A 26,891-nucleotide genomic window follows, 5' to 3' on the forward strand; every position below is an offset into this window, starting at 1 on the left:
AGCCGGGCCGGCGGAAGAGGCGGGGCCGGGGCGGGGCTGCACTTCCGCGGCCTTGGTGGGTGAGTATGGGGCGGGGGCTGTGCGCGGCCGGAGGGTGCCCAGTCGGCTTCGGGGGCGCCCCCTGGAGGATCTGGGGTCGGGGAAGGAAGAGATGGCTATTGAATGGGGTGGTGTGGGGAGGGTGCGGGTGTATGGACCGGCAGGCGTCGGCAAAGTGCGCTCGAAGGGAAGGTTCCCCGTTTCTCCTTAAGAAGGACGAGCTCTGACCACAGTGCACAGGTTTTCATCCCTGGGGCAGGTCTGTGAGTTTATAGTTATCATGGTGCCACAAACCTCGCTCCTTGCCGCTGCCGAACCCGGCGAGGGGTTGACTGTAGCATGAGTCCACGAAAAGCACCCTAGTCCAGTGTAGCTACTGCCAGAGGTAAAATGAAAACTCATCTTGTAAGAAGTGAAATCCAGGATATAACATAACAGGGCTAAGTCTCTTCCAGCAAGCATACTGTAGTCAGATAATTTGCATTTCTCATTAGGAATGGAAAGACCACCTGTGCCAAATGATATTTCTTTAAAACCTTTCTTAAGAGTTGTGCCCTCGTACACATACTTTTAGAAAACAAAATTAAAGAAAGGTTATCTCTTTCTCAAGAAGATAGAAAAACGAAACGTTTCCTGAAGGTGTCTGTGCAGGTTCTAAATCATTTTGGGGTCGTCCAGGATGCCCAGAATATTCTTCTATGTAATAAGCACGTCACATCATTTTTTGTTTAACGCAATAAGAATTAAAAAAAAAAAAGAAAGAAAAGAAAAACAAACAGTTCAGTTCTTTGAAGGCTTGTATTCTATTAGAAACAAAAATAAACATGTGAAAAGTTACATGACCAATAAGAAAAGGGAATCATGGTTTGAGATATTCAACGTTGCCTAAAGAACACCTGTGCTTGCCTTGGGAAGTGGTGGTGAGTGCTTGAAACATTTGCCTCTCAGCTGATGGTTGCCATGTGGGTGCAATCCCCAACACAGGCTGAAAGTATATATTCCTATGTAATTAAAATTTTTAAAAAATGTTATTGGCAATCAATTTACTCACACCCCCTTTATGAGCCAGGAACAGGCAATTTGTGACTTTGTAGATTATCACCAGAGTATTCAGAAATAATTGGTATTGAACGAAGAAAAAAATTCCTTGAAATGGATGATCAGGTAAGGATTTAAGAAAACAGTGGGATTTAAGTTGGGTCAGACAGCAGAGGTGTCTTAGAGGGGAGAGGACATAAAAAGTGAGTAAAATCTCAGTTGGGAAAGTAAGTAGAGATAATGAGTAAACTTTCCTTGGAATAGGTCTGAGAAAGCAAGTACAGAAAACTGGAAGAAAACTGGTTTGGGAAACTACAGTGCCAGATTGGACTTTATTCTAGGTCAGCGCTTCTCACATTTGAACATACATCAGAATCATCTGGAAGGCAAAGAGATTGCAGACCCCCACTTGGAGAATTTCTGATTGAGAAGGTCTGGGGTAGGGCCTGAGGGTTTCCCTTTCTCATCAGTTCTCAGTTGATGCAGATGCTGCTGGTCTGGGACCACACTTTGAGAACGACTTCCCAGGGCGTGGGAACCTTTGGAGGAATTTTATGTGGATTATAAGATCCATCACATTCATGGTTCAATATGAATCTTACTGTGAAGTCTAACACAGGAGCCTGGAGATGAGATGAGATGAGATGAGATGAGATGAGATGAGATGAGATGAGAGAGAGAGAGAGAGAGAGAAAGAGAGAGAGAGAGAGAGAAGGTTCCTTACAGTTAGTTAGAGCCTGTTTGGTGCCAGGCTCTCTCATGCACACTATTTCATGTGATACTCACTGTGATCTTGATGTGTTCATCTTGATATTTTCATGTGGAGAGCGGTAGAGGTTGCCCAGGTTGCCTAGGCTAATCTAGGAGCTCCCTAAAACTAGTTCAGTTTTGGACTAAGGTAGTAGCAGCAGAAACGAAAACATTTAAATGGTGATGGAATTTAGAAAAACAGACTTCCCAAGTAGATTGAAACCTAAAAGTAAAAATTGGGAAAAGTGATAAAGGTAAAATAGACAGGGAACTTGAGAATGTTCCCTGCATGAGTTCAGTGTGTGTCCTGTGTTACTCTTATTATATAACAATAACCTATTTAAAAGTTGCTTATTTAAAAAGTCATCTTGCCCTACTAACATTTCCTGAAATTATATGAAAAGGAGAAAGTAAAGCCTTCTTTGAGCCTTCTTTGGAGGTGGTGGGAGATGCTGAATAGATTAATGGCATCTGGCAGCTTATCTTCAAATCAAAAGTGATTAGCATTGAGAAATGGAAACACATGGTATAACACTGCATTGCCTGTATGAACTGTGCTGTGCCTCGGACACTGACCTAATGTATTGATTTTGGAAATCCTGTATGCTTTGACTTGCCAGAGTAGTTATTGGAATTGAAAATATTCATTGGATCCCTTTCAAGACAAATATCCCAAGTCAGACTGGCTGCTGCTGAGCAAATTTTTAATGAAGGAAAATATCCATATATTGAAACCAGACTTTAAAAAGGAAGTTCTTAGAATAAATATATATTTACTTTAAAGTCTAGGAAAAAAAATGTATGTATTCAGACATCAGTTGACTGAATAATTAACATAATGGAATTATTGACCTGTACAAAATTATAGCATACATTCATTCATTCAGTGAGCAGCTAGGCAAGGCTGATTTTTTTAAAATGATCACAAAATAGTGAGATCATTGCTACGGTATAATAGAGGGATGTGACCGGTACTTGGTGACAGGAGACAGGAGTGACAACTGAAGTGGCATAAAAAGGAGCCAGGGAACTGCTGTAGAGGAGTGCTAGTATGGAAGGTGAGTTAATAACGGTCGTAAAGATGGCTGTAGTAGATTGGGTTGTGCCCATTGGCAGGTTGCAGTCTACATTTAAAAAGTAGAGTAGAAAAAAGACAAGGTGTGTTACATGTAATAGGGGTATGTGAAGTTTTGTGAAACTTGTTTCAGTTATATGACTCTCTGTTGACTGATGTGAGTGTATTTCTCGCTATGGACTATGGTCAAAGTTTAAAAGCCACTATAGTAGAGAAATGTGGGAATGAGGTTGGAGAGAAGGGAATGGATATAAAAGATATTTTGGGGGAGAACAAATGTGAATCTTAAAACGCTGCTGTCCAAGAGAACCCTCTTGTAGGGGAAGAGGCTGCGCTTACCAACCCATTTCATTATTTTTGCCCACTTGATGCTTTCTATTGTGTATTAATACATTCACATTCTGGTTTATTAGGAATGGCAGAGCTTTGAGGTGTCTTACTGAATGTTGTAAATGCTACAGAATTTCTCTTGTATTTTGGTAGTGCTCAGGTAGGATGAAATTATATTCCCAGGGATCCTGGAAATTCATTGAAACAGATTGATTTGATTATTGGCCAAGTTCTTTGATTTGTTCCTATAAGGAAGCAGGAATAGATGCTTAGTTACACAAGCGGGTGGGAAGTCCTTCTCCCTACCTCTATGATTTTGCCACTCCAGTAGACTTAGTCTGCTGTGCCTGTGATGTATATATAAGGCTAGAAAATTGCTCATATAGGCTGAGTTAAATTGGCTTTTAAAAAAATTATAGACTCCTTCAAAGTCTGATTGGTTAATTGGTTCAAATATGTTATGCTCTTAGTTATCAGTGTGAATTACTCTTCGTGGAGCAAAAAACACAACATTTTTTAGAAACTTGGCCCGTTCTGTCATCTAATATATTATTGAGATCTCCTACTGATAAGGTTTACACAGAAAATGTAAACAGCCTGCCATCATCATTCCATATTCAAAGGGAAAGGGTTATTTGATGTGATGTGACACCACTCCTTTTTTTATACAACAATCTTGAGTTGAAATCCATGATTTTTCCCAAGTTCTGCCATTAGTTGAGAGGCCTTGGTCAGTCAGTGTGACCTTCCTGAGCCTCCCCGGTGAAACAGAATCTCACCTGTGTAGTGAGCTTAGCTGAGGAAATGCATGCACAATGTCGCACACATAACACACATTCAGTAAAAGGCAGCAGCTGCTGCTCTGCCATTCAGATGGTCCACAGATTTGGGGGCACCAAGAAAATCAGTCCCCAGGGAGAGATTGGAAGGTATAAAAAACCTAGAACTATATATAATACATCTGGATAGCTTTTTGGTTTGGGCAAAAGAATGGAGTAAAATGGTATCATCCTCAGGAAAGATTAGCATAGCCACTGCTCATGACATGCAAATTGAAGTATTCCATATTTTTAGGACTGTAATATTAAACTTTTTTTTAAAAAAAATGATATCATCCTTTTCCTGTCTCTTTTCACTTACAGGCCTTTTAAGATTTGTGTTGGCATCAAAGGGCAGAGAACTTTACTATCCCAAACTATGATAAACTCTTCAGTATAAACCATGAACTTGCCAGATGGCTGACAGATTTTTCTGACAAAGGTTGCAATTAAATTGTAAGAAATCACTATCTTAAATGTTAGAGCAATCTATATACTATTCATTAAATGCTTTTTATTTGCCCCATTTACTTAGGGAATGTTATTTGCTTGCATTATCATAAGTGGGCATATTTTCACCTGGTAAAGCTCTTGTTGAACTTTCTTCCTTATAAACCTGTCTTTCTATTTTGGAAAACTAATGTAAAAGATACCTTGATTCAAAACAGGGAATTTAGACAGTAGAATATTTTTAGTCAAGATTCTCAGGTTAAGATTATTACTCAAATTTTTCTTTGTGGTACAGTAGATCAACATAAAGTAGATAGAATATCTGTTCACAAACCTTTTAACAAAAATTATTAACCAGTTACCATGCGCCAAGCATTGTGCTAGATCCCGAGGAAATCAAGAAGATCTTGTCCTTTCTCTGGGAGGATTATCAGCTGGGATGAGGGATGAGATTTGGTGAGAGAGATCTATAAATAGGTAAATTAGGACACAAGATGACAGATACTCTACCTGAGATGTGAGTAAAGGCTTTGGAGCATTGATGCCTAGGTAAGGTGGGGAAGACTATTTTAGGAGAGGTGATATTTGAACTAGGTAGAAATTTGGCAGGCAAGAAAGTAGAAGATATGCATTCCCCGACATCTATTTTTGTTGTAGCATATAGTTAAAAAAACACACACACAAAAAACCAATACCATGGTTTAAAATGGTTACTAGCCGTTAAGATAATGATTCTGATAGAACCTCTGTGTATAGAGACATAGCTAAAACATGATTATCACTTTTTTGAACTTTGCACGTATTTCTTTTTACTAGGTGTTTGAGTATATAGGCTAATTTATATCTAATTTAGAAAATGTCATATAAATATACTTTGATTGGATACTGATGGTCACAATAACTGGTTAAATTAGGGACTCATCAAGTTTGATTTTCATATAATGAAGAAATATAAATGCAGAATGAAGAAAGTTATGTGATGGCAAAGATAAAAATTGAGTCATGAATAGTTATTAAATATTTCTCATTAAAATTATAAAAATTCTAAATTTTATCTTAAAGAGTTTTATTAAAATAACTATATTTTGTTTGTTTTAAATGTCCTTTTGAGTGTTTGTGTCAAGGGTAGTAATGACTGTTTTAAAATTGTTTTTAAGAAACATTTTTACACATTTTTAATACATAATTCCTTTAAAATAAAACTAATTTTATACAAACAGAAGACATTATTTTTTCTCCCACCCAAACAAAAGAATGTTGAGCAGTTTTTGTTCAAATAAACAAACGTAAAACATTTCTCTCTTTTCCCAATAGAATGTTATTTAGCTAAAATTATTTTTTGTGTTGATTGGCCTTGAAATACAATTTAGAGGTACTTTGAAATACAGAAATAAAATAAAGTAATTTATTTCATTGTGCCATAAGGTACTTAAAAACCAAAATTTTCAAATAATCATAAACCCAAATTTGGTAGGCAATCTATAAGTTTTTGTTTGCCACTGCAAACTTGGTCTATGGCCTAATTTTTTACTAAAGTTTTGTAAATTGGTATAATAATAATAAAAGCTAACATTTATTGACCTCTTACTGTGTGCTAGGCACTGTTCCAAGCTTTTTACATGAACTTGTTCCCTTCTCACAGCCATCCTATTCTCTTACCTCTTCTCTTATGAGAAAGTTGAGGCACAGAGTGGTTAATTAAGATGCCCAAGATCATAATAGCGTAAGTGGCAGAGACTCGGTTACTGAGGTTCACAACTTCTGCATTTTCCTGACTCTCAGCATGCTGAGCTTTGAAGTGGAGAAGGTCAGTAAATTTAAGGATCCTCAACTAATCCCATAGTGTGCTTACGTAAAGAGATTCTGATTTGTGGGGCTGAGAACGTGCATTTTAAATAAGCACCCAGGAGGTTCTGACTATACTTTGAGATACACTGATCTGGTTGGAATAGTCCTCACAGCTCACTTCACATGAAGGCTTGTCTTGTGTGTGTATGTTAGGCCATCTTTTGCAAATATCTGTGTTACAGAGTGAGTCTATTAAATACATACTCTATCTAAATTTATACCTCAAGTGCCTGCAGTACTAGTCACCTATATTGTGTTGAGACTAGTTCTCATCAGAGGGATTTTTTTAAGAAAACACTTTGGCCCTGGCTGGTGTGGCTTGGTTCAGCATTGTCCCACGCTTCAAAGTCACCTCTTAGATTCCATGTCAGGGCACATGCCCACATTGCAAGTTCCATCCCAGTCAGGGATGTTTCTTTCTCACTTTGATGTGTTTTTTTCCCCCCCTCTCTCTTTCTAAAAAGAAATCCAAACAAAAAAATTAAAAATATAATATTTTGAATAACCTTCAGAACAGGGTATGATCTGAGAAAATTGTTAAGGTGAATATAAGATCTGTAGTCAGAAGAAAATAAGCATGATGTAAAATTTCTGCCCTAAAGTGTTTTTTTTTTTTGTTTGTTTGTTTTTTTTTTTTTTTTTTTTTTTGTGTGTGTGTGTGTGTGTGTGTGTGTGTGTGTATGAATTTGTTTTCTGTTTAAAATAAAATATGTATGTACATTGCCCTTCACCATATAGCAGTAGTTCCATGATTTGGGTTATTCAGAATATTCACTGTAGGCAAGGAGGGATCTTCTCTCAAGATTGGTAAGAAACTTTCACCCATTTGTACTACCAAGAACCCTGATTTGTGTGTTTTAGAATATAGCAAAAACACTAAACCTTGTAATTTCACTTGAGCATCTTAATTGTATGTTGAACTGGCAAAAATATGTTGTTGTTGTTTTTAGGGTGTTTCAAATCACATTGAGCCAAAAAAGTCCAGTGTTTTCTTCAGCTGCAAACAAAATGAATATCCCGGTGCTGCTACATCCTCACCAGTGCTTCCTGAAAGGCCTTTTGCGAACACCTTTCCGACGTTACCACTTCATCTTGCACTCAAGAACTCATCTCGGATTAGGAGGCCCATGTGCTCGGCCATCTGATTCTCTTGGACTTCCTTGTACAAAGTGGATGCTGCTGTCAAATGGTTTAAAGAGACAATTATGTGTACAGACAACCTTAAAGGAACACACAGAAGGACTTTCTGATAAAGAACAAAGACTTGTGGATAAACTTTATACTGGTCTAACCCAAGGGCAAAGGGCCTGTTTAGCAGAGGCCATAACTCTTATAGAATCAACTCACCACAGGAAAAAAGAGCTGGCCCAGGTGCTTCTTCAGAAAGTATTGGCCTACCACAAAGAACAAGAACAATTAAATAAAGGAAAGCCACGGGCATTTCGAGTGGGTCAGTCTTTTCTTTTCCTTAACCTGTCCAGGAAATATTTTTCTCAGTTTTATATTAAAAAAAAAAAAAAAAGTCTAAATAATTTGTGTTCTAATGGGGATTTTTCTTTTCAGAATTTTGTTAGGAATTTTTGTTGTTGTTGTTATCTAAAGTTTTATATATGTCTCCTTTTTCCCCCGCTTGACACCCCTCTCTACCCCCCGCCCCCCAGCCATTCCCACCCTGGGCAAGACCCAACCGCCCCAGTGTCTGTGTCCATTGGTTATACTAATATGCATGCATAAAAGTCCTTTGGTTGCTCTCTAACACCCCCCTCCCCCCCATGCCAATTGTCTCTGCATCTTTTCTTATTCATCAAATTATGTTGATCATTATATCCCACATATGAGTGAGATCATGTGATATTTATCTTTCTCCAACTGGCTTATTTCGCTTAGCATAATGCTCTCCAGGTCCATCCGTGCTGTTGCGAATGGTAAAAGTTCCTCCTTTTTTATAGTGGCGTAGTATTCCATTGTGTAGATATACCACAGTTTTTTTAATCCACTCATCTGCTGATGGGCATGTAAGTTGTTTCCAAATCTTAGCTATTGTAAATTGTGTTGCTATGAACATAGGGGTGCATATATCCTTTCTGATTGGTGTTTCCGGTTTCTTGGGATATAGTCCTAGAAGTGGGATTACTGGGTCAAGTGGGAGTTCCATTTTTAACTTTTTGAGGAAACTCCATACTGTCTTCCACAGTGGCTGCACCAGTCTGCATTCTCACCAGCAGTGCCTGAGGATTCTTTTTTCTCCACATCCTCGCCAGCACTTGTTGGTTGTTGATTTGTTGATGATAGCCATTCTGACAGGTGTGAGATGGTATCTCGTTGTTTTGATGTTAGGAATTTTAAATGTTTTTGCACTGTAAATATTAGCCTTGGTATATTGAAGAAAGATTTCTGGTCATTTGAACCAGTCTCTGTATTTTAAAAGAATAACATAAGGCCCTGGCCAGGTGGCTCAGTTGGTTGGAGCATGATCCCGTACAACGAAAGGTGGTGGATTCAATTTTCAGTCAGAGCACATACCAGGTTGCAGGTTTGATCCCCAGCCAGGGTGAGTAGGGGAGGCAACCAATTAATGTCTCTCTCACATCCGTGTTTCTCTTTCTCTCCTAAAAAAAAAAAAAAAAAAAGAAATAATAATAATATAAGTTTTCTATTAGCAAAATTTTGTTTTGTCTCCCAGATAGAAATATGAATAGGAAGAACTGTTAACTAGTTTATTTAGTCTTGGTAATCCTTCAGCTTACTAGTGTAGAGTGAATTCCCAATTTTTGTGGTTATATCAATTATAATCATCCTTGTCACATTTTAAAATTCTACAATACTTCTTAGATGTTTCATTAGTCTTTCTTTAGGAAAGTCTCACTTCTCTCAGGTACTTTTGTTAGAGTTTCTGGGAGTGGTTTGGCTCCAAGCACAGCCATCTCATTACCAAAATGTATTTTAAAGGGGAGACCATATTTATTTGCAGTCTAAAAATAGTAAATGTTCATTTGATTTCTTGAATAGTTCACTTGTTCCTGTAATTGCACATAAGCCCATTGTATTTTTGAAATTATGCATTTTAAAAACAATTTAGATATGTTTATCAGGATTTAAGCAAGTCAGTTTTGGGTGGCACGAGAGCTGTTCATGATGGCAAACTAGGTGATTCCAACCAACCCTCTCACTAAAAATAATTTACAGTGGTGGGCAAAGTGCAGATATTTTGTGAGGAATGAGTTAAGTATACATAAAAATTGACTGACATTACATTACACTTTTATGTTTCAATTTATTGGCAATATGGGGATTAAAACCTTTTAACTTTTAGGGTAACGGCATAAATGCTTTAAAGATAATTTTAAAAAGAATGTTACTTTTCACACATCTTACATCTTATTCTTCTGCCCTCACTGAGGGAGCTCTTTCTTTGAGAATACTACACAGGGTGTTAATAATCTTTATGCAGACAAACTAGCAAACTCCTAAAGAAATTTTAGTGACGACAAAGTATTTATCTCTTAGGCTTTAAAGAGTCTTTGAAGAAAAAATGTCCCAGAAATATCTGGTGTTAACCAGTAACTCACAGGTGACTGGCAGCTTGCCATTTCTCAGTGCCTTTTGGGTTCTTCCATTTTGCCCTTATGAGCCCAATAAACCTGTGTCTTTGTTGCAGTTACTTTATTCCCATTATAAATAAAAGCAACAAACATTTATTGAGCACCCATAGAGGTTTAGGACAGAAACTTGCCCTGAACCAAGCATGCTATATATGCCATACATACTTTTGAATATAGTTACAATTAAATGTTTGTTTTATATACTTCATTGAACATCCTCTTATATATCTTTTACTTCATGCCATGAGCTGTTTTAAACATATTGTCAATATTAACTCATCTAGTCCTTATAACAACCTGAAGAGATAGGTGCTATTATATCCATTTTATTGCAGCACATCCTTAGGTACAGAAGGGTTAAGTAACTTACCCAAGATTACCTCGCTCATCAAAGGCAGAACTAGAAAGAGAACTGGCCCAGTGGCTCCTGAGTTTGTGCTCTTACCTGCCATGCTTTACTAACTCTGCAAGTAGGGGGGTTTTCTCCCTCCCTCCTTCCCTTTCTCCCTCTCTTCCTTTTATTCAATAAATATATATTTTTATTTAAATGTAGTTGGTTTACAATCTTATAGTAGTTATATTAGTTTCAATGTAGTGATTCAATAATTTTATACCTTACAGTGTGATCACCCCTTTAATTCTAGTAATCATTTGTCATCGTGTAAACTTATCACAACATTAATGACTGTATTCCCCTTTCCCTTTTCACTCATTCCCCCATCCTCTGGCAACCAACCATCCCTTTGGTCTCTGTTTCTATGAGTCTGTTTTGTTTTGTTTTGTTTTTTTTGTTTTGTGTATGTTTTTTGTTGTACTTTTATTTTTAAAGATTCCATATATAAATGAAACCATATAGTGTTTGTCTTTTTCTGCCTGACTTACTTAATTAGCATAATACCATCTGCCTTTCTTAAGACAAATAATTTTCAGGATTCAGTTTTTATTATGCTATAGGTCTGGTGCACGAAATTTGTGCACTTGAGCGCAGGGTTGGGGGAGGGGGTCCCTTAGTCTGGCCTGCAACCTCTCGTAGTCTGGGAGCCCTTGAGGGATGTCTGACTGAGGGCTTAGGCCTGCTCCCCACTGGCAGTTGGACATCCATAGCACTGCTGCAGAGGTGGGAGCTCCCACTGCTGCCGCTGCCTTGCTAGCTGTGAGCCCAGCTTCTGGTGCACTAACAATCAGGGGGCAGCTCATGCACTGAGCGTCTGCCCCCTGGTGGTCAATGTGCATCACAGTGACCGGTCATTCTGCTGTTCGGTCAATTTGCATATTGGCCTTTTATTATATAGGATTCTTTGAATTATGGGCGAAATGGGAAAAATTTATAAGTAGAAAATTATTTTCTCAATCACTAGCAATTTCTAGAGTAATGAGGTATTTTTTTCTAATAGGAAGATAAGTAGGTGGAATAACTACTGATCATAATGAGAGGTAGGCAGATGTAGAAGTTCAGCAAATTAATAACATAGGTGATGAAGTCTGTCCCAAAGATCTACATTATAGTAAAAAGGAGATCACATTTTGAAATTTTAAAAAGCAAATTTGGTGAACATAGGGAACTCAGAATGGTTTCCTTCCCATATCTCTATTACTTAGGAACTAGATAGTTAAATGGATTTTTGTTTACGGCTTTCGGAAATGTTAAAATACAATAAATTTATTAATAAATTAGGTTTTAATAAATTAGAAACAGAAGGAAGTTAACATTTTAATATAAATCATTTATTTTATTAAATCAGAAGATCTCTTTCACTGTAGGACTGTCTGGGCCCCCTGGTGCTGGAAAATCAACCTTTATAGAATATTTTGGAAAGATGCTTACTGAGAGAGGGCACAAATTGTCTGTGCTGGCTGTGGACCCTTCTTCTTGTACCAGCGGTGGTGAGTATTGCCAACTCTTCTTAAATTGCAGAGCAGGAGCTTGGGGGCTCCCTGTTATAAGTTAGTGGGAATTGGCAGTCAGGTGACTTCTACCCTCTAGCTGAGTTTGGCCTCACTGAAGGAAGGGAGTTCTGGGGGTGAGGTGGAGACTGAAGGAGGTACTGGGCTCTGTAGACCAGGTTAGGCCAGGAGTGGTCTGGGCACTTAGAGACTAGTGTTGATCACGCCTGAGGCTAGGCTCCCGCTTCCCTCCTGCTTTTCCTGGCTGCATCAGCTTCTACACAATTTAGAAAATGGGTCCTTCCTCATTTGTTATTTTCCTCTTATTGTTGTAACATCTCAAGTGTAAAACAAACAAACAAACAAACAAACAAAACACACCTTATAGCTTTATAACTTGTCACCTGTTTACATGACATGTTCAGTTGAACAGAAAGCTCTTAGAGGGCCCATGTGGTATCCCGCTGTCCCGCTACGGCACTTAGCATAGTGCACTGCACAGGGTGCTCGCTCAGCAGTTACTTACTGACTCGAGGTCATGCAGTCACTCAGTTTAATTTGCAGCTCATCAGAGATAAATGAATAAAGGTAGTTCTGCAAAGGATCATTTAAGGAAAACATAAAGCGTTCTATATAAATAGGAAAGGTTTTTCTTCTCTTACCCCTTGATGATTTAAGCTTTTCACATTATAGTTACCCACAGAACAAGTATTTTAGTGCCTCCTCTAGGTGAGGCATTATGCAAGGAAGTACTGTATCATCTAACAGTGAATAAGACAGTCCTCTTGGCTTTATGGAGCTTTATTTCTTATGAGAGAAACACAGGCCATTACAAAGTAGTGTGTGTTGTGAATGAGGAAGTACCGTGTGCTTTGTGTGGAATTGTTTGCTTTGTATTCTGTGGTTCTAATGCTAAAAAGTAAAGAGAATATAGTCATATTTCTGGGGCTTTGTATTAATAGAGAGGTTGACAACAATTCATGTTACCACCCATTGAGAAATTTGGCTGAGAACATTCAGTTTTTGATTCACTATAATAAAAGGTTAATTATAAAATAGAATTTATGTTCACGAGGTTAAGATAAAATTCATATCAGTGTAGTGTCTTCTTTACAGTCTAAGAACTTTGTTAAAGGTATATACCTGAATGAAGAATTTTTTAGAGTGGCCCTCATTTCCATATAGGTGAGAAGGCTACCCTTCCTCCTCCCCCTCCCCCCCAATAATACTCTAGAATACGTACAATAGCAGAAGAAAATAATAGTTTGGGGAAATACTAGCAGAAATGGTGACATAAAATAGTCTGATCCAAGTTGCATAACCTGACCTTTGTCAAACACAAAAACAAAATATAGACGTTGAAAGAAAAAATAAATAAACAGATATACAGTATACTATAAGTACAGATTTCTACCTCATTACTACAACAGTATGTACATTTGAGAAGCAAACCTGGTGCTTTGCATTCATGTACCTCCTGCAGTAGCTTTGAGACCTTCCTAAGGGCCTGCACCCCACAGTTTTGGATTCACTGGCAAAGACAATTACATGGGAGAGTAATTTCATAATGTGGAGTTCAGTGTGTTAGGATCCATAGGCTAGTGATTTCGGGTATAGCTTTGGCAGATTGTTGACTTACAGAGAGGATTTCATGCAGAAAATTACTTTAGAAAGAAGTTTCATGTGCAGTAAATAAGGTAGTTGAGACATGTGGTGAGTCTGTGCTCCAGAATTAGAACCTATGAGAACTCTACACTGGGACCATAAGGGAAAAGATCATGTTTTTTCAGCAAGTGCTTAATGTTTAGCATCAACTTTATGTGGGAAAGTTAGCTCTTAGGCAGAGTGAAAATTAAAATTCAGATTAGAACAGCACTGCATTCTCAGATGTTCATATGTGGCTAAAAGAAAGATGTTCAAGGTGATTTCTGTACTTCCAGAGCTTTCTGTCCTGCAGAATTTGCAAATATTGATGTTTGCCAAAATACTGCAGTAAATCACCGTAGCAGTTAAGTTAATTGCCTCCTGTGAACAAGCATTCAGCATACAAAATATGTAAGACATGCTCCTGTGGGCAGGGAGCTGACTTTACAGCCAGGCTGCTCCACCGTGGCACTGAAATTCCTGGTGTCAGCAGCTATCCTGTGTTGCAGGATGCTTAGCAATATCCTGGTCTCTACCCACCCTGTGCCACCAGCACCCTAACCCCCGGTTGTGACAAGTAAAAATATCTTTAGGTATTGCCAAATTTCCTCTGGGGCAAAATCACCCCCAGTGGAGAATCATAAGCATAATGTTAAGATGACAGTAAAGAAACCACCCTGGCTGGAATGCAAGATTGGTTTGGGGCCTAGTGGAAGCTGAAATAGGACAGGCCGTGTCAGGCTGGAGAACCTGGATTTGAACCTCTAATCCAGGGGTAGGGAATGTCCGGCTTGCATACGGTCCGCAAAATCATTTGGTCTGGCCCTGCCAGGGCATTAGGGGTGGGCTAATTAAATGTTTGATCACATACAGCAGGCTAATTTTTAAATTGAGAATTTTGTATGGCCCTGGAATGATGTTATAAATATCCAAATGGACCTGGGCAGAAAAAGGTTTCCCACCCCTGCTCTAGTCATTATAGGTTTTGAGGAGCTAGAAATGCTAAATAAATAAATAAATAAATAAATAAATAAGGGAGCATTGTATACACTATGTGGGGGGAAAGCTCAATGATATGAAATACAATTTGAGGGTTTGGGAGAAACGTCATAAAACATTTGGCTCATTGATCACTGTCCCTTATAGGTGTTCCATGATTGTAACTGTGTTTTAGGATCACTCTTGGGGGATAAAACCCGAATGACTGAGTTATCAAGAGATATGAATGCATACATCAGACCATCTCCTACTAGAGGAACTTTGGGAGGCGTGACAAGGACTACTAATGAAGCTATTCTGTTGTGTGAAGGAGGGGGATATGACATCATTCTTATTGAAACTGTAGGTGAGTGTGATTTTCTGTTTCCTAACAAAATTCTGTTCCATTGAACTCTGTATAAAGATGAGTGACAACTAATTTCATTGGTTATTCAGCAGATATTTACTAAAAGCAAAATTAAATTCAAGATATCTCAGACTGTATAGAGATATGAATATATAGGCTATAATCCTGCCCTTAGAGAAAAGAGAAATAAGCCATGTATCTGAATAACTGTTGCACAGTTGATGGGCTATGAGTGTCAGAGAAGACCTGTAAGTGTCAGGATGACCTACAGAAACTGTACTTTAACATGACACCTATTTTGTTTAAGCACATTTCAGATGTCTGCAATGTCCACTAACAAAGTTATTATAATTGGGTGGCTGTTGAATACAGAGCCATGGTTATTTCATTTTTATATCCCTATTGCATAATTTTATGTGATGAAAATACTGAAATAGAAACCCAAGGAATTAACATTCTTATGGAGAGACCATCTATTATGTTACTGTATGACAAATGTTTGTGACACAACCTGATTTAGATTTGGGGTATCAAGTAAGACTTCCAGAGGAGGTGACTGTTGAACTCAATCTTGAAGAAAGGATTGGAGTTACATAAAGTATGGGCTAAAGGGCGTTTGCAAAGATAGAGGAGCCAGGGAACGTGGCCCATTCAGAGGACGGAAGTGTGCTCAGGATGCTTAGAGCAGCGTGAATGAAGACTGGATGTGACTAGAGATGGGGCTCTAGGCTAGGAACTCTACCGTCTGAGGCTGGATGGAGGGAAAGTTGCCCTGGTGGTAACCGGAGAATCCAGAGAGAAGAGGACCCTAAAATTCCCAGTCAGTGTGGCTCAGTAGTTGAGAATTGGACCATGAACCAGGAGGTTACGGTTCAATTCCCAGTCAGGGCACATGCCTGGGTTGTAGGCTCTATCCCCTGTGGGGTGGGGGGTGGGTGGGGGGAATGCAGGGGTTGACAAATCATTGTTTCTCTCTCATCAATATTTCTATCTACCTCCCTTTCTCTCTCTAAAATCAATAAAAATATATTTAAAAAAACAAACAAACCCAAACCTTGAAGTTGCATTTTGCTGCTTGTCCTAGACTCAAAATAACTGTGATTCAAATGAGAAAGAGTTGTATTTCTTTTGCAAATAAAAGAAGCTTGGAGGCAGGTGTTCTGAGCAGATGTGGGGGCTCTACTGTGCTCTCAATGCCCCATTCTTAGCACTTGTTCACGGTTCAAAGATGGCTGATGAAGCACTAGCTGTCACATCCATGTTCCCAGTAGAAGGAAGGGGAAAGGCGATAAGGAAGGGAGAAGGCAGGCAGAAGAATGTACACCTTCCTGGAAACCCCATCTAATGATTTGCTTCCGCACGTTTATCACCTGTAGCTGAAAGGGGGTCTGGAGAGAGAATATGGTCTCTCACCAAGTGCATGGTCTCCTAGTAACACTGGGGCCAGGAAGTAGGGAAGAATAAATGCTGAATGGGCAACTGCAAGTCTCTGCCACATTGAGGAAGGAGAGAGTTTTGAGAGGAGTTCAGTGGAGCAGGGGATGTGAAAATCCCATGTAAGTGGATTGAGATTAATGTGAAGTAGTCAGATGAAGACAATGAGCATGTATTGCTTCTTTTTTCTCCTTGAAATTTAGCTCTATAGAGAAGGTGGGAAATCTGGTGATGATTGGAGGAGTTTGAGAGATTTGGTCTGTTTTTGTTTGGTTTGGTTTTGTTTTCCAATGAGAAAGACTTGAGTACAATTTACATGATGTGCTGAGGGACAGGCTCCTGCAGAGGGATAGGCAGGGTTAGAGACAAAGCAGAGTGACCCCAGAGGAGGGCAGAAAAGAGGGTCCTATCAGCCAGTGCTTGTAATGCTGGGAATGGAGAGGAAGCAGGAGGCAGAGTTTGTTTCACATATGCTTATTTGTGGAGTGGGAGAGGGAGCAGCTGGAGGGTGAGAGGGAGTAGCTGGAGGAGGGAGGAAAAAGCTGGAGGGTGAGAGGGAGAAGCTGGAGGGGAAGTTTGAAAAGCTGGAGGGGAAGGGGCAGAAGCTGGAGGGGAAGGCCAGAAGCTGGAGGGGAGAGGGAGAAGCTGAGGAAGTTCTTGCTGCCGTTTCACTGTGCAGTAGGTGCGAGGGTCGTCATCACATGGAGAGATTATGGGACACTGTATGGCCACTGTGAGAAATGGGAAGGAGCTGACTGAGGGTTTTTAGGAGCATTGCTTTTACAGGGCCGTAGGAATCTGCAGGAGCCATTGGAACCCATGAACTTAGAGTGGTGCTTTAGATCCTCACTTGAGCAGCTTCTCCAGCGTGCCATAGAGGCCAGATAACCGCACGGACCCCGGGTAGGGGTTTGTAGGGCTGGTGCAGAAAGATGAGAAGGCAAGAAAATGTGTTGGTAGGCACAGTGCAGGTTAGAATCACAGTGATCGAGCTGCTCACTGGTGAAGGGAAACCAGGAGAGATCCACAGGAGTGAGGAGGGAGTGGAGGCCTCGGGGTTCCCCATTCTTTTAGAGACTAAGACTAACGGGAAGGACAGGAGAACGGAAGGACGACAGGTGTGCTGTAGGGTGAGAGTGTAATAAGTCCTGCAGAAGTGGGTGTTTAAGGGGGATCGGGTTGAGAGGTTGATTGAATGAGTGAATGAAGCAGAATGGAAATGATGGTCAGTGTAGTTGAAAAAGTCAAATTACTGTGAACATTTTAGTGTATGGTTGTGATTTAAAATTTCAGGTGTGGGTCAATCGGAATTTGCCGTTGCTGATATGGTTGACATGTTTGTTTTACTGCTGCCACCAGCAGGAGGGGATGAATTGCAGGTAATTGTTTTGACTTTTTCCTCCCCAAAACACAAAGCTCACCTCTCTGAAAGTGCAAGTTTCAACTGTGGATTTTTTTTTAATTTTTATTTTTGTAAATTAAGTTGATATTAGTGTGGGGAAAGAAACAGCAGCATCCACATTGGCTGAAATACATGTCAAAGGCAGATTCTGTACATTCTTCCCAACCATAGTAATAGAATTTATGACCTTGAGCTAATGATGTAACGTGGATGTTTTCACATGGAACGTGGGAGTGAGGTAGTATATGGGCAGCTCCGACAGGAAGGGACCGCTGTGACATGGTGTTTGCAGTACAGTTGGCTCAGAAGTTCCTCCTGAGGTACCACTTTGATTTTTATCGGGATCCCGCTACCATGGTTTATGGATTATAAAATAGGATTCTTGCTTTCCTGCTGCAATGCAATCCGGCACTGACCACCTGGAGCTGGCAGCCTACCAGGTGGAGGGCACTGTCCTCCAGAAGACGCCCTCACTCCAGACACCAGCAGCAGGCTTGGGTTTCCCGGCCCACCCATGGCTCTGACCAACTGGCCACAAATAGGGGGGAGGGGGGGTTTCTCACAGTTTGATGATTAACTAGCATGACTCACAGAACTCAGGGAAGCACTGTATGACAGTCACAGTTCTATGATGATACAAATCAGGAGCAGCCAAACGAAGAGACACAGAGAGGGGTCTGGAAGGGTCCCCAGACTTGAAGCTTCTCTGTCCTCAGGACACATTCCCTTCTGGCACATTAATGCGTATCTCCTGCCAGGGAGTTCACCTGTGCATCAGGTGTCTGGAGTTCTTATCAGGGTTTTTTTTTAATATAGTTGCACGCCACTCACCGAGTCATTGTCCACATGACTGATCTCAGTCCCCAGGCCCTTCCCCACCCCCATCCTTCCCCAGAGGTCAGGCCCAAGGGCCCAACCCTCTCATCACAAGATTGCCCTTTCCCGTGTGGGCAGCTCCCATTCTGAACTCAGGAATAGTCCAGGCACCCATGGAATAATACAGACACGCCTGTCACTCAGGAAATTCCCAGGGCTTAGAGGTTACTTCTCAGGAACCTTGGACAAAGAACAGATAAATTCTTTATTATACAGTACCTCCCTCCGAATTGTATAATTTTAAAAAACAGTGACAGCAGACTATGGATGCTGCAAACTAGAAACATTAACTTAGATTTAATAATTGAAATTTACATTTAAAAATATTTGAAAAGAAATATTGATATTAGATAGAAAAATCTACATTTTTCAAATAAGGTTTGGCCTTAGATTTCCAGTGTTTTTATGCAATGTAATTTAAATAAAGAGATTGAGGCATTTTTAGTCATCAGGTTATTTTTCCTCAACAGCAAATTAGAAAAAACAACAACGCTGTGTACATTTAAGGAAAACTTCACAGACTTTGTTTCCAGAAACAGATGTGGTGACAGGTGTTTTCTGTTCAAGCACCTCAATGATGGGTGCTTTTGCATCTTGCATTATTAGCACATGAGAAGAATCCTTCACGAGACAATGTGCCTGTCTCCTGCCATGTGTCTTGATGACATATCTACTCTAATTCTGAATGCATTTCAGCAGGTGAGGCTCTAAACTGAAGAGAGGCATTACAGATGACTTTCATATTCCAGAGGTGATGCTTTTGAGTAATTTCTGTCAATAAATGTGATTCCTGGTACCCAGGGCTTGGGAAGATGCAGAGAAGACATTAGTTAATGAAGTGTAGGACTTTCAAAACCTTAGTACCCATAGGTGTCCCATTTGTTTGCTACAGTTAAATTAAATACTTGTGATAAATCACTTTCTTCTCCTTTCCAGGGTATCAAAAGAGGTATTATTGAGATGGCAGATCTGGTAGCTATCACCAAGTCTGATGGAGACTTGGTTGTGCCAGCTCGGAGGATACAAGCAGAGTATGTGAGTGCACTGAAATTACTCCGCAAGCGTTCAGAAGTCTGGAGACCAAGGGTGAGCTTATACTCCATTCTGCATTTTTCACTGGGCATGTTAGAGGTTGGAAGCTCCCAGCTAGACATATAATCAATCTTTGCTTGTATGTAAAATTATTAGTCTGTAGTCATGATTTTAAATATAATTCCTTAACCACTAGATGCCAACAACTAGATGTGAGGTAATAGATTGGATTGCTTAATGCTTGACCTGAGCCATTTGGAAGTGATAGCAGATCCATTCCGAAAGGAACTATCCTTAAGATTATGGAGTAATTAATGATTTGATGATCTATAATAGAGTTTGAGTACGACAGAAAAGGCTTTTGAAGTGATAACTTCCCGTTATGCTTGGTGGGTTCTGTTTTCAATAAGGGAAAAGAAAAAGGGAAATCCTGTAATAAGTGATGCAATAATATTGACGTGGGCAGCTTTATCTGCAGGAGGATTCTGTTATTAAAGACTAAACTAGCCCTCGCCAAGTGGCTCAGTTGGTTGGAGCAAAGTCCAGCACACCAAAAGGTTTCAGGATTGATCCCCAGTCAGGGTGCATACGGGAGACAATCCATCAATGTTTCTCTCTCTCTCCCTAAAAATCAATAAAAACATATCCTCAGGTGAGGATTGAAAAAAAGACTGAGCTGTAATCACTGTAGTGAGAGCAGTGATGACATAGCTACCTTTAGCTCCCAGCCTCCCCCAGTCACGTGTGTGTTGGTCCAGAGCAGTCAGGTGCTGGATGTTCTGCTCTTAAACATTTGCTGAGTCAGGTAGCTTGGACAGAGTTGCTCAACTGGGTTTCATTTCCTGGCACTCAGGCCTCAAAGAAACCTACCTAGCAAGGCCTTTCTCATCCTTGCGAACCTCTCACAGTTTCCCAGGATGCCTCTGAAGATCATCTGAGCAATCCTATATCCAAATAAATCTCTGGGCTAGAAAACTTGACCTTGAATCAGTAATTCATTTTTGCTGTGCACAGGAATCCTAGTAAGTTACCTTGGTGTATTTCCCAGTATATTAACTTTGACATCAATAAAATGTCTCCTTGCCATTGCCTAGGTCCTTAGACTGTAAGAATGAATTGGCAAGTGTTGGAGTCCCATGAAAGTGTGGTCTATCATTTTAAGTAACACAGTTCTGGTTTTTCCCTTTTCAATAGGTAGTTCGTATTTCTTCCAGAACTGGAGAGGGGATCGCTGAGATGTGGGATAAAATGAGAGAATTCCAGGAACTGATGCTTGCCAGCGGAGAGCTGACATCCAAACGACAGAAGCAGCAGAAAATCTGGATGTGGAACCTCATTCAGGAGAGCGTGCTAGAACACTTCAGGACCCACCCCACCGTGCGGGGCCAGATTCCTCTCCTGGAAAGGAAGGTGCTCAGCGGGGCCCTCTCCCCAGGGCTAGCAGCAGACTTGTTGCTGAAAGCTTTTAAAGCAGAGACTAATGAGATGTAGGCTACACGGTAATTGTACATATCATGTCATGAATATTAAAAGTGATGCTTCTGTGGTGCCCTCGGCCTCCCTATTTGTGAACCGTGCTTGAAAACTGAAGAATGTTAGATGTGGATGGCCAAGGTCAGGTGGTCGGACAGTGTTCGTAAGGTGCCTATTTTACTGATTTCCATTTTTTTCTATTCCCTTCTATTCTTGTACCCGGCACGGTGGCCTGTAAAATAGTTTCTTCTCATCAGTCAGGAGCAGAGAAAGCTGAGTGGTAGATCGTGTACCTTAAAGTACCTCCTTTGATTCTGTGTTCTCTGGGAATTTCAAGAGAATCTGGAAGCAAAGAGTCACCACATTTCTGAGGCCAGAACGATACACAGAGGGTTTCTAAGAGCCGAAAATCATGAGTGACTGCTCCAAGCATTTCTGAAATGGCCATGTACACGCATGACAAAGCAGTTGGAATGTGCTGTGATGTGAGCACAACGTTCAGGTTTCCTTATCTGAAAATGAGGGTAAGAAAAGCTACTTTATAGGGTTATTGGAATAACTAAAGGAGAAATTATAAAATGGTTAGCTCTCAATAATTGGTAGGTGTTGCTAGAAATATTACACTTGGACACCCCTGCCAGGTCTCTGTCCTATAATACAGACTGGCACCATTTAATTTTAGTTTGGGCAAACTGCTTAATCGCCCTGTGTCTCACTTCCCTCGTTGGTAAATGGGGTTGACAACAGTGTCCACCCAGAGTTTTTGAAAGGACTATTTTATTTAACATAATGCTAAATAACATAGTGCTAAATTAATATTTACCAATAGTCCCTACCAATGGTGAGGATAAATGAATTAGTCTCCCTCCAGCTTAGAAGGATAATTCTTTTCTGAAGAAAACCTCATAGGTTGACTTCGCCTTTGTCAAAAGCATAATTACCACCAATTTAGGTAGGTAGGCAGAAATATGCTATGTTCCAAACTGAGCTCCAGAATTGTCAGGCATGTTGCTAAAAACCATACCAAATTCCATTAAAGTGACTACTGTTCCTTGTATGGTTACTGCTGCCGGGAACGTTAGCGATCACCATACAGCCTTCCAAGGAACTTTCTCTTCGTCATTGCTCTAGGTGTGGCTGCTCACCTCCTCCCCTGAGCTCTGTAGCCATTGCCCTGGCTACACTGAAGACAAAAGCTGGGGAACTCGTGGTTGTAGCATGTCATGCAAGGAAAATGAAAAATGATGAAGTTGAAATTTTTCTTAAAAAGGAACAATCTGAAAGAAATTTTAGCCTATTTGTCTTTCTTTGCTTCCACAATAGTATTTTGGTTAATTGGTTACTAAATTTATGAACTTTTTAAAACCCATTTGACATAAATGCTTGGTGATAATCCTGACCCATAGGCATATATAAGTTTACTTTTTTGGCACTAGTGGTAAGTCTGACAAAATATTAGAGTTGGTACAAAAGTAGTTCTAAAATATTGAGTTTCTCCCCCTCCCCCAGAAAATAGTGAACTTTGTACTGTAAAATGTAAATGATGCTAGTGTGAGTCAAAGTACGTTAATACATACCTGAAACTTTGGTACATAAAGGCAATCTTGGGGTATTTTATTTTCCTTAGCGACCTCAGCATCTTGATGGAAAGAGGTGAGGGCACATGTAAACCAATAAACTATTCTACTCTCAGCAAGTCTAAATTCTTATTATTGTTGCTTTTAACTAACACAGAGGACATTGTATGATTGCATTCTCAGAGCTCTGGCTTATCTTAGAATTCTATAGTGCGATATCTCATGATGGATGACACGACAGTTATTTATTAGGCTCATACTCAGGTACCAAATCCTGCTACATATGGAACCCAATGATCAACACGTTCTTCTTAAGAATAAAGTCACATTAGCTTTTACACCCACATTTGGCTGGCTTGGGATTCCCTCACATTACAAAGGGTCCCGGTCCCCTGGAAAGTCCTCTCCCAAGTATTTTTGGAAGCTCCAGAGGTTCTTCACTGGTTCACAAGTAAGCTCACAGCCGGGGAAGCACTCGATTGGTCTGCCTGAAAAGGTCACAGGCCCGTCTCCACACCCCGCCGGCGTGTGGGGTGCTGTGATTGACAGGAAACACTTGGAGCTGGGGAAGGACCCAGTCTTCAAAATAGGTGGGGTGTCAGTCACAGAATAGAGTAGAATGCCAGGCAGGCAAAACAAACGTCTACTGCAAATACTTTAATCTCCAAATACTTGAAATAAGGTAAGGTATAAATAAATAGGTGTTACTGATGTGTTATACCAGCGATTTTCAATCTTTTTCAGCTCAAAACACACATAAACTAATTGCCAAAATTCTGTGGCACACCAAAAAATACGTTTTTTGCTGATCTGACAAGGAGAATAGGTATTTATTCACACCGGATGTCTATTGTTGTGTTGGTTTTTGTCATTTTTTTATTTGCCAACCTAAGGGTAAAGAGGTCAGGGCCCCTGACTAAGTAGTCAGGGATTGCATTGCAGCACACCAGTTAAAAATCACTGTCATACTAAAAAAAGTGAACTTCGGAGAAAGGGTTGACTAATTATTAACCTAATTGTTGGTAATATGTACCAAAACACACAAGTCATGAGGGCCTTCCCAGCTCCAATTTTGTCCCATATTGTACAACTCCAGTTTGCACTTCAATACTTCATAGTTTCTTGGTTCCCAATTTCAAATTCATGACAGAAATAGGATGGGTCTGTTTATTTTTGGGAAGCAACAGAGGTCACTAAGGGAAATCTGTGGTGGGCTGTTTCAGGGGGTAAGTGAAGTATAAATACAGTTTATACTGCAGGAGCAGTTTGTAGGGTCAAGTTTCTTCAGGTTCCTGGGTGAGGCAGGCATGACGTATATTTCCACCACAGAACAAATTACTGGGTGGGTAAGTGGGTTTCAGAGCGGTGAAGTGATTTGCTTAAGCAGCCAGTGTGACTTGGACTCAAGCCTACTTCTCCTAACTCTTTGCTTAGTGATCTATTACATGGATTAGAAACCAGCTCTTAAAGAAAATGTATTGCCTGATGACCATAATCTTTTATGCCTCCACAGCTTGCAGCCTGAACTGTCCAGTCTGTGGTGATAGAAACTGAAATAGTGTGTTTGTGTGTGTGTGTGTGTGTGTGTGTGTGTGTGTGTGTGTGTGTGTACATGCTGTTTTGACTGGAAAGGGACCAGAATGATACATCTGGGTAATAGTTACATGGATGTACACACATGTAATCAGTGTAATTGTGTACTTTACTGTTTGATGTTACGTCTCAGTTAAAAAAAAAAAAAAGAATACTGTTTGATCCAACCTCTTGCCAGGCTGTCAGTGGTTATGGCTGGAGATCTGGTCAAGACCTAGTAAATTCCATAGATGACATACCAGCCCTTGTCCTAGTGGTAGAAACCTCTAGCCTTTTCAGTTCATGGACTGTTCCATAGAACAGCAATACCCCAAGATGCTCCCTACCCCACAAAAGGGGTGTGTGGTCCAGTAAGTTTAGGAAATGATGCACTTTTTAGGTCCCTTCAAAAGACCGTGAACATTGAAATAGTAAAGACTGTAAGTCCCATAGCAAAGAAACATGTGTATTCCAACTGTCTAAAACTTAACCCCGACACTCTTTTAATTAATATCTCTTAACACTGTATTAGTGTAATTGCCTTGAGTTTAGACAGAAGCCTGGTCAAGGCCTGCCGGCCCCTCCTCCCAATCAGGTGATATGTACGCCACCTGCTGGTGGTATTGGGTATGAGGTCACTCACTCTGAAAACTTCTATTTTCACTAAATGTACTCACAATACAGAGTTCTTTATTAGATTTTTTCCCCCCAAACTTAACGTACCAGGGACTCAGCAACATAACTTGCCATATTCAGTTACAAAAGAAAGTTTCTAGTGCAAACTCTCAACCTGGAAGTCAGACCATATGAATCAGCGCTGAATACCAGTGCCCAAGACAAGGAAGAGAAGCATTTGATCGAATGAGAGCCAAGAATGAGTGCAAAGGCCTTCAGAATTCTTGGATGTTCTAGAGTAAATAACTATGATATACTTACAAAGGCCTTTAGCATTCTAGGACATTCTAAAGTAAATACCTATGAAAATAAATTTAGTCTGTTCTGTTCTCTAATTTGAAGTCTAAGTAAGTCATTTCAATAGACTTGTTCAATATCTAATAGACTGATGAGCCGAGCTATAATTCCATCCACACCCAATATTAGACATTGTCACTTAAATTGTTACATTTTACTACTCTTGATTCTTGAGGTTATAATTGTAAAAAGGATATTGTAATTGATTTGGGGAAAAGAAATAAAAATAATATAAAGCACCAGAAATGTGGTAAGTTATAGTAAAGTACAGTTATTTGTTTTGTAAAGAGCTTATTACACTACATATTTTTATAAACTACCTCACAATATAAGAAAAAAAAGTTTTAAAATATTTTCTACAAATAATCTTACATAATGTATTCTATTTATTTTCCTGACTCAAAACAATATATATCACTAGAAGAGATTTCTTTAAAACCATTATTTTTGCCCGAATGGCTAAAGGTTTAAGCACACAAGCAGTTGCTACCTAACAATGGGTGGGCCAAAAAGAGAGATCAGTCCATTTCGTTCCTCTTTCACTCTTCATCTTCTTCTCGTTACGTCTAGATTCCTCCAAGAGATCTCTAAAGAAATCCCTGCCTTCAACTCTACCAGCAAATGCAGCTGGGCGTGCCAACACCTACCTAATCCTACTAGGGCAAAGATGCCATGGGCCAAACTTCAAAGTTGAGGAAATAAATTCCTATTAAAAAAAAATTTACACAAAGTGCACCCATTTTATTTTATTTTTTAAATTATATTTTTATTGATTTCAGAGAGGAAGGGAGAGGGAGAGAGAAACATCAATGATGAGAGAATCGTTGGGCAGCTGCCTCCTGCACGCCTCATATTGGGGATCAAGCCCACAACCCCAGTACGTGCCCTTGACCAGAATCAAACCTGGGACCCTTCAGTCCACAGGCTGACGCTCTATCCACTAAGCCAAACCGGCTCCGGCCCTCATTTTAAATACTAGCAATTATTTGCAAATAATGCTATTCTCAAAGAAACATGCCCTATGGTGTGTCAGCCTCTCTGTGGAAGGCTGTTTAGATTCAGCTCCTGGAGCAGTATTCCTCATATTCAGAGATCAGTTGCATCAGAACGTGTAACAATATAAATATGCTGGTTTTTGGGCTTTTCCTCAGACCTGTGGTTTGTGAAGGTAGGGCTCGGTCCTCAAAATGTGTAACATGATCCTCAAAATGTGTAAGGTGCCCCGTAGGTGCTGATCCAATCCCCAATGGAGATTCTTTGTTCTTAGCACTGATGACGGATCTGCTCAGAGTGGCTGATTGAGGGGAGGCAGGACATCTGTCTTTATAAGAATTCCACCGGTTACGTGAATAAATACAAAGGTTGAGAGCTGCTCCAAGAGATGGTTAAAGAAGGGAGGCCCTATTTGCCAGTGGATTGTTTGTGAATGTGGAGAAAGATAGGCAAACATATTAACCAAATTTAGAGTAATTATTCATGATGGATACAGGAAATCATGTGAATACAAGATTGAATGGCATGACCTCTCTACCTAAGAAAGGTTCACAGTGACATCTCAATGACCTGAATTCTTAACCCTGGCTGTCCTTCAGAATCCTCCAGGAGTGAGCTTTTAAAAAATACCAATGCCAGGGTCCTACTCCAGACCAATTAGATCAGAATCTTCAGGGTTGGGAAGAGGTGAGGCCTGAGCTGCTGCTTATCTTAACAGCTCCTGGGTCGACCTTGTG

At 40.0% G+C, this 26,891-nt stretch overlaps 1 protein-coding gene across 4 annotated transcripts; it reads left to right on the forward strand.

Annotated features, from left to right (window-relative positions):
- Window positions 1-21,116, forward strand: MMAA (metabolism of cobalamin associated A). Of its 4 annotated transcripts, XM_084883916.1 has the most exons (8): window positions 13-59; window positions 4,375-4,506; window positions 7,299-7,798; window positions 11,712-11,834; window positions 14,653-14,823; window positions 17,551-17,636; window positions 19,472-19,621; window positions 20,762-21,116. In XM_084883916.1, the coding sequence occupies exons 3-8, from the start codon at window positions 7,357-7,359 to the stop codon at window positions 21,056-21,058; spliced, it is 1,269 nt and encodes a 422-aa protein (XP_084740042.1). In that variant the 5' UTR covers window positions 13-59; window positions 4,375-4,506; window positions 7,299-7,356; the 3' UTR covers window positions 21,059-21,116. The 4 variants fall into 4 exon arrangements, with proteins under 4 accessions (XP_084740041.1, XP_084740044.1, XP_084740042.1 ...); XM_084883915.1 differs by lacking the exon at window positions 4,375-4,506 and having other exon boundaries at window positions 1-59; XM_084883918.1 differs by lacking the exon at window positions 4,375-4,506 and having other exon boundaries at window positions 1-59; window positions 17,620-17,636.
- Window positions 21,117-26,891: the final 5,775 nt, after the last annotated feature.

This window comes from Pipistrellus hanaki (genome assembly GCF_964339955.1).
Source record: "Pipistrellus hanaki genome assembly, chromosome: 5".
NCBI lineage: Eukaryota > Metazoa > Chordata > Mammalia > Chiroptera > Vespertilionidae > Pipistrellus > Pipistrellus hanaki.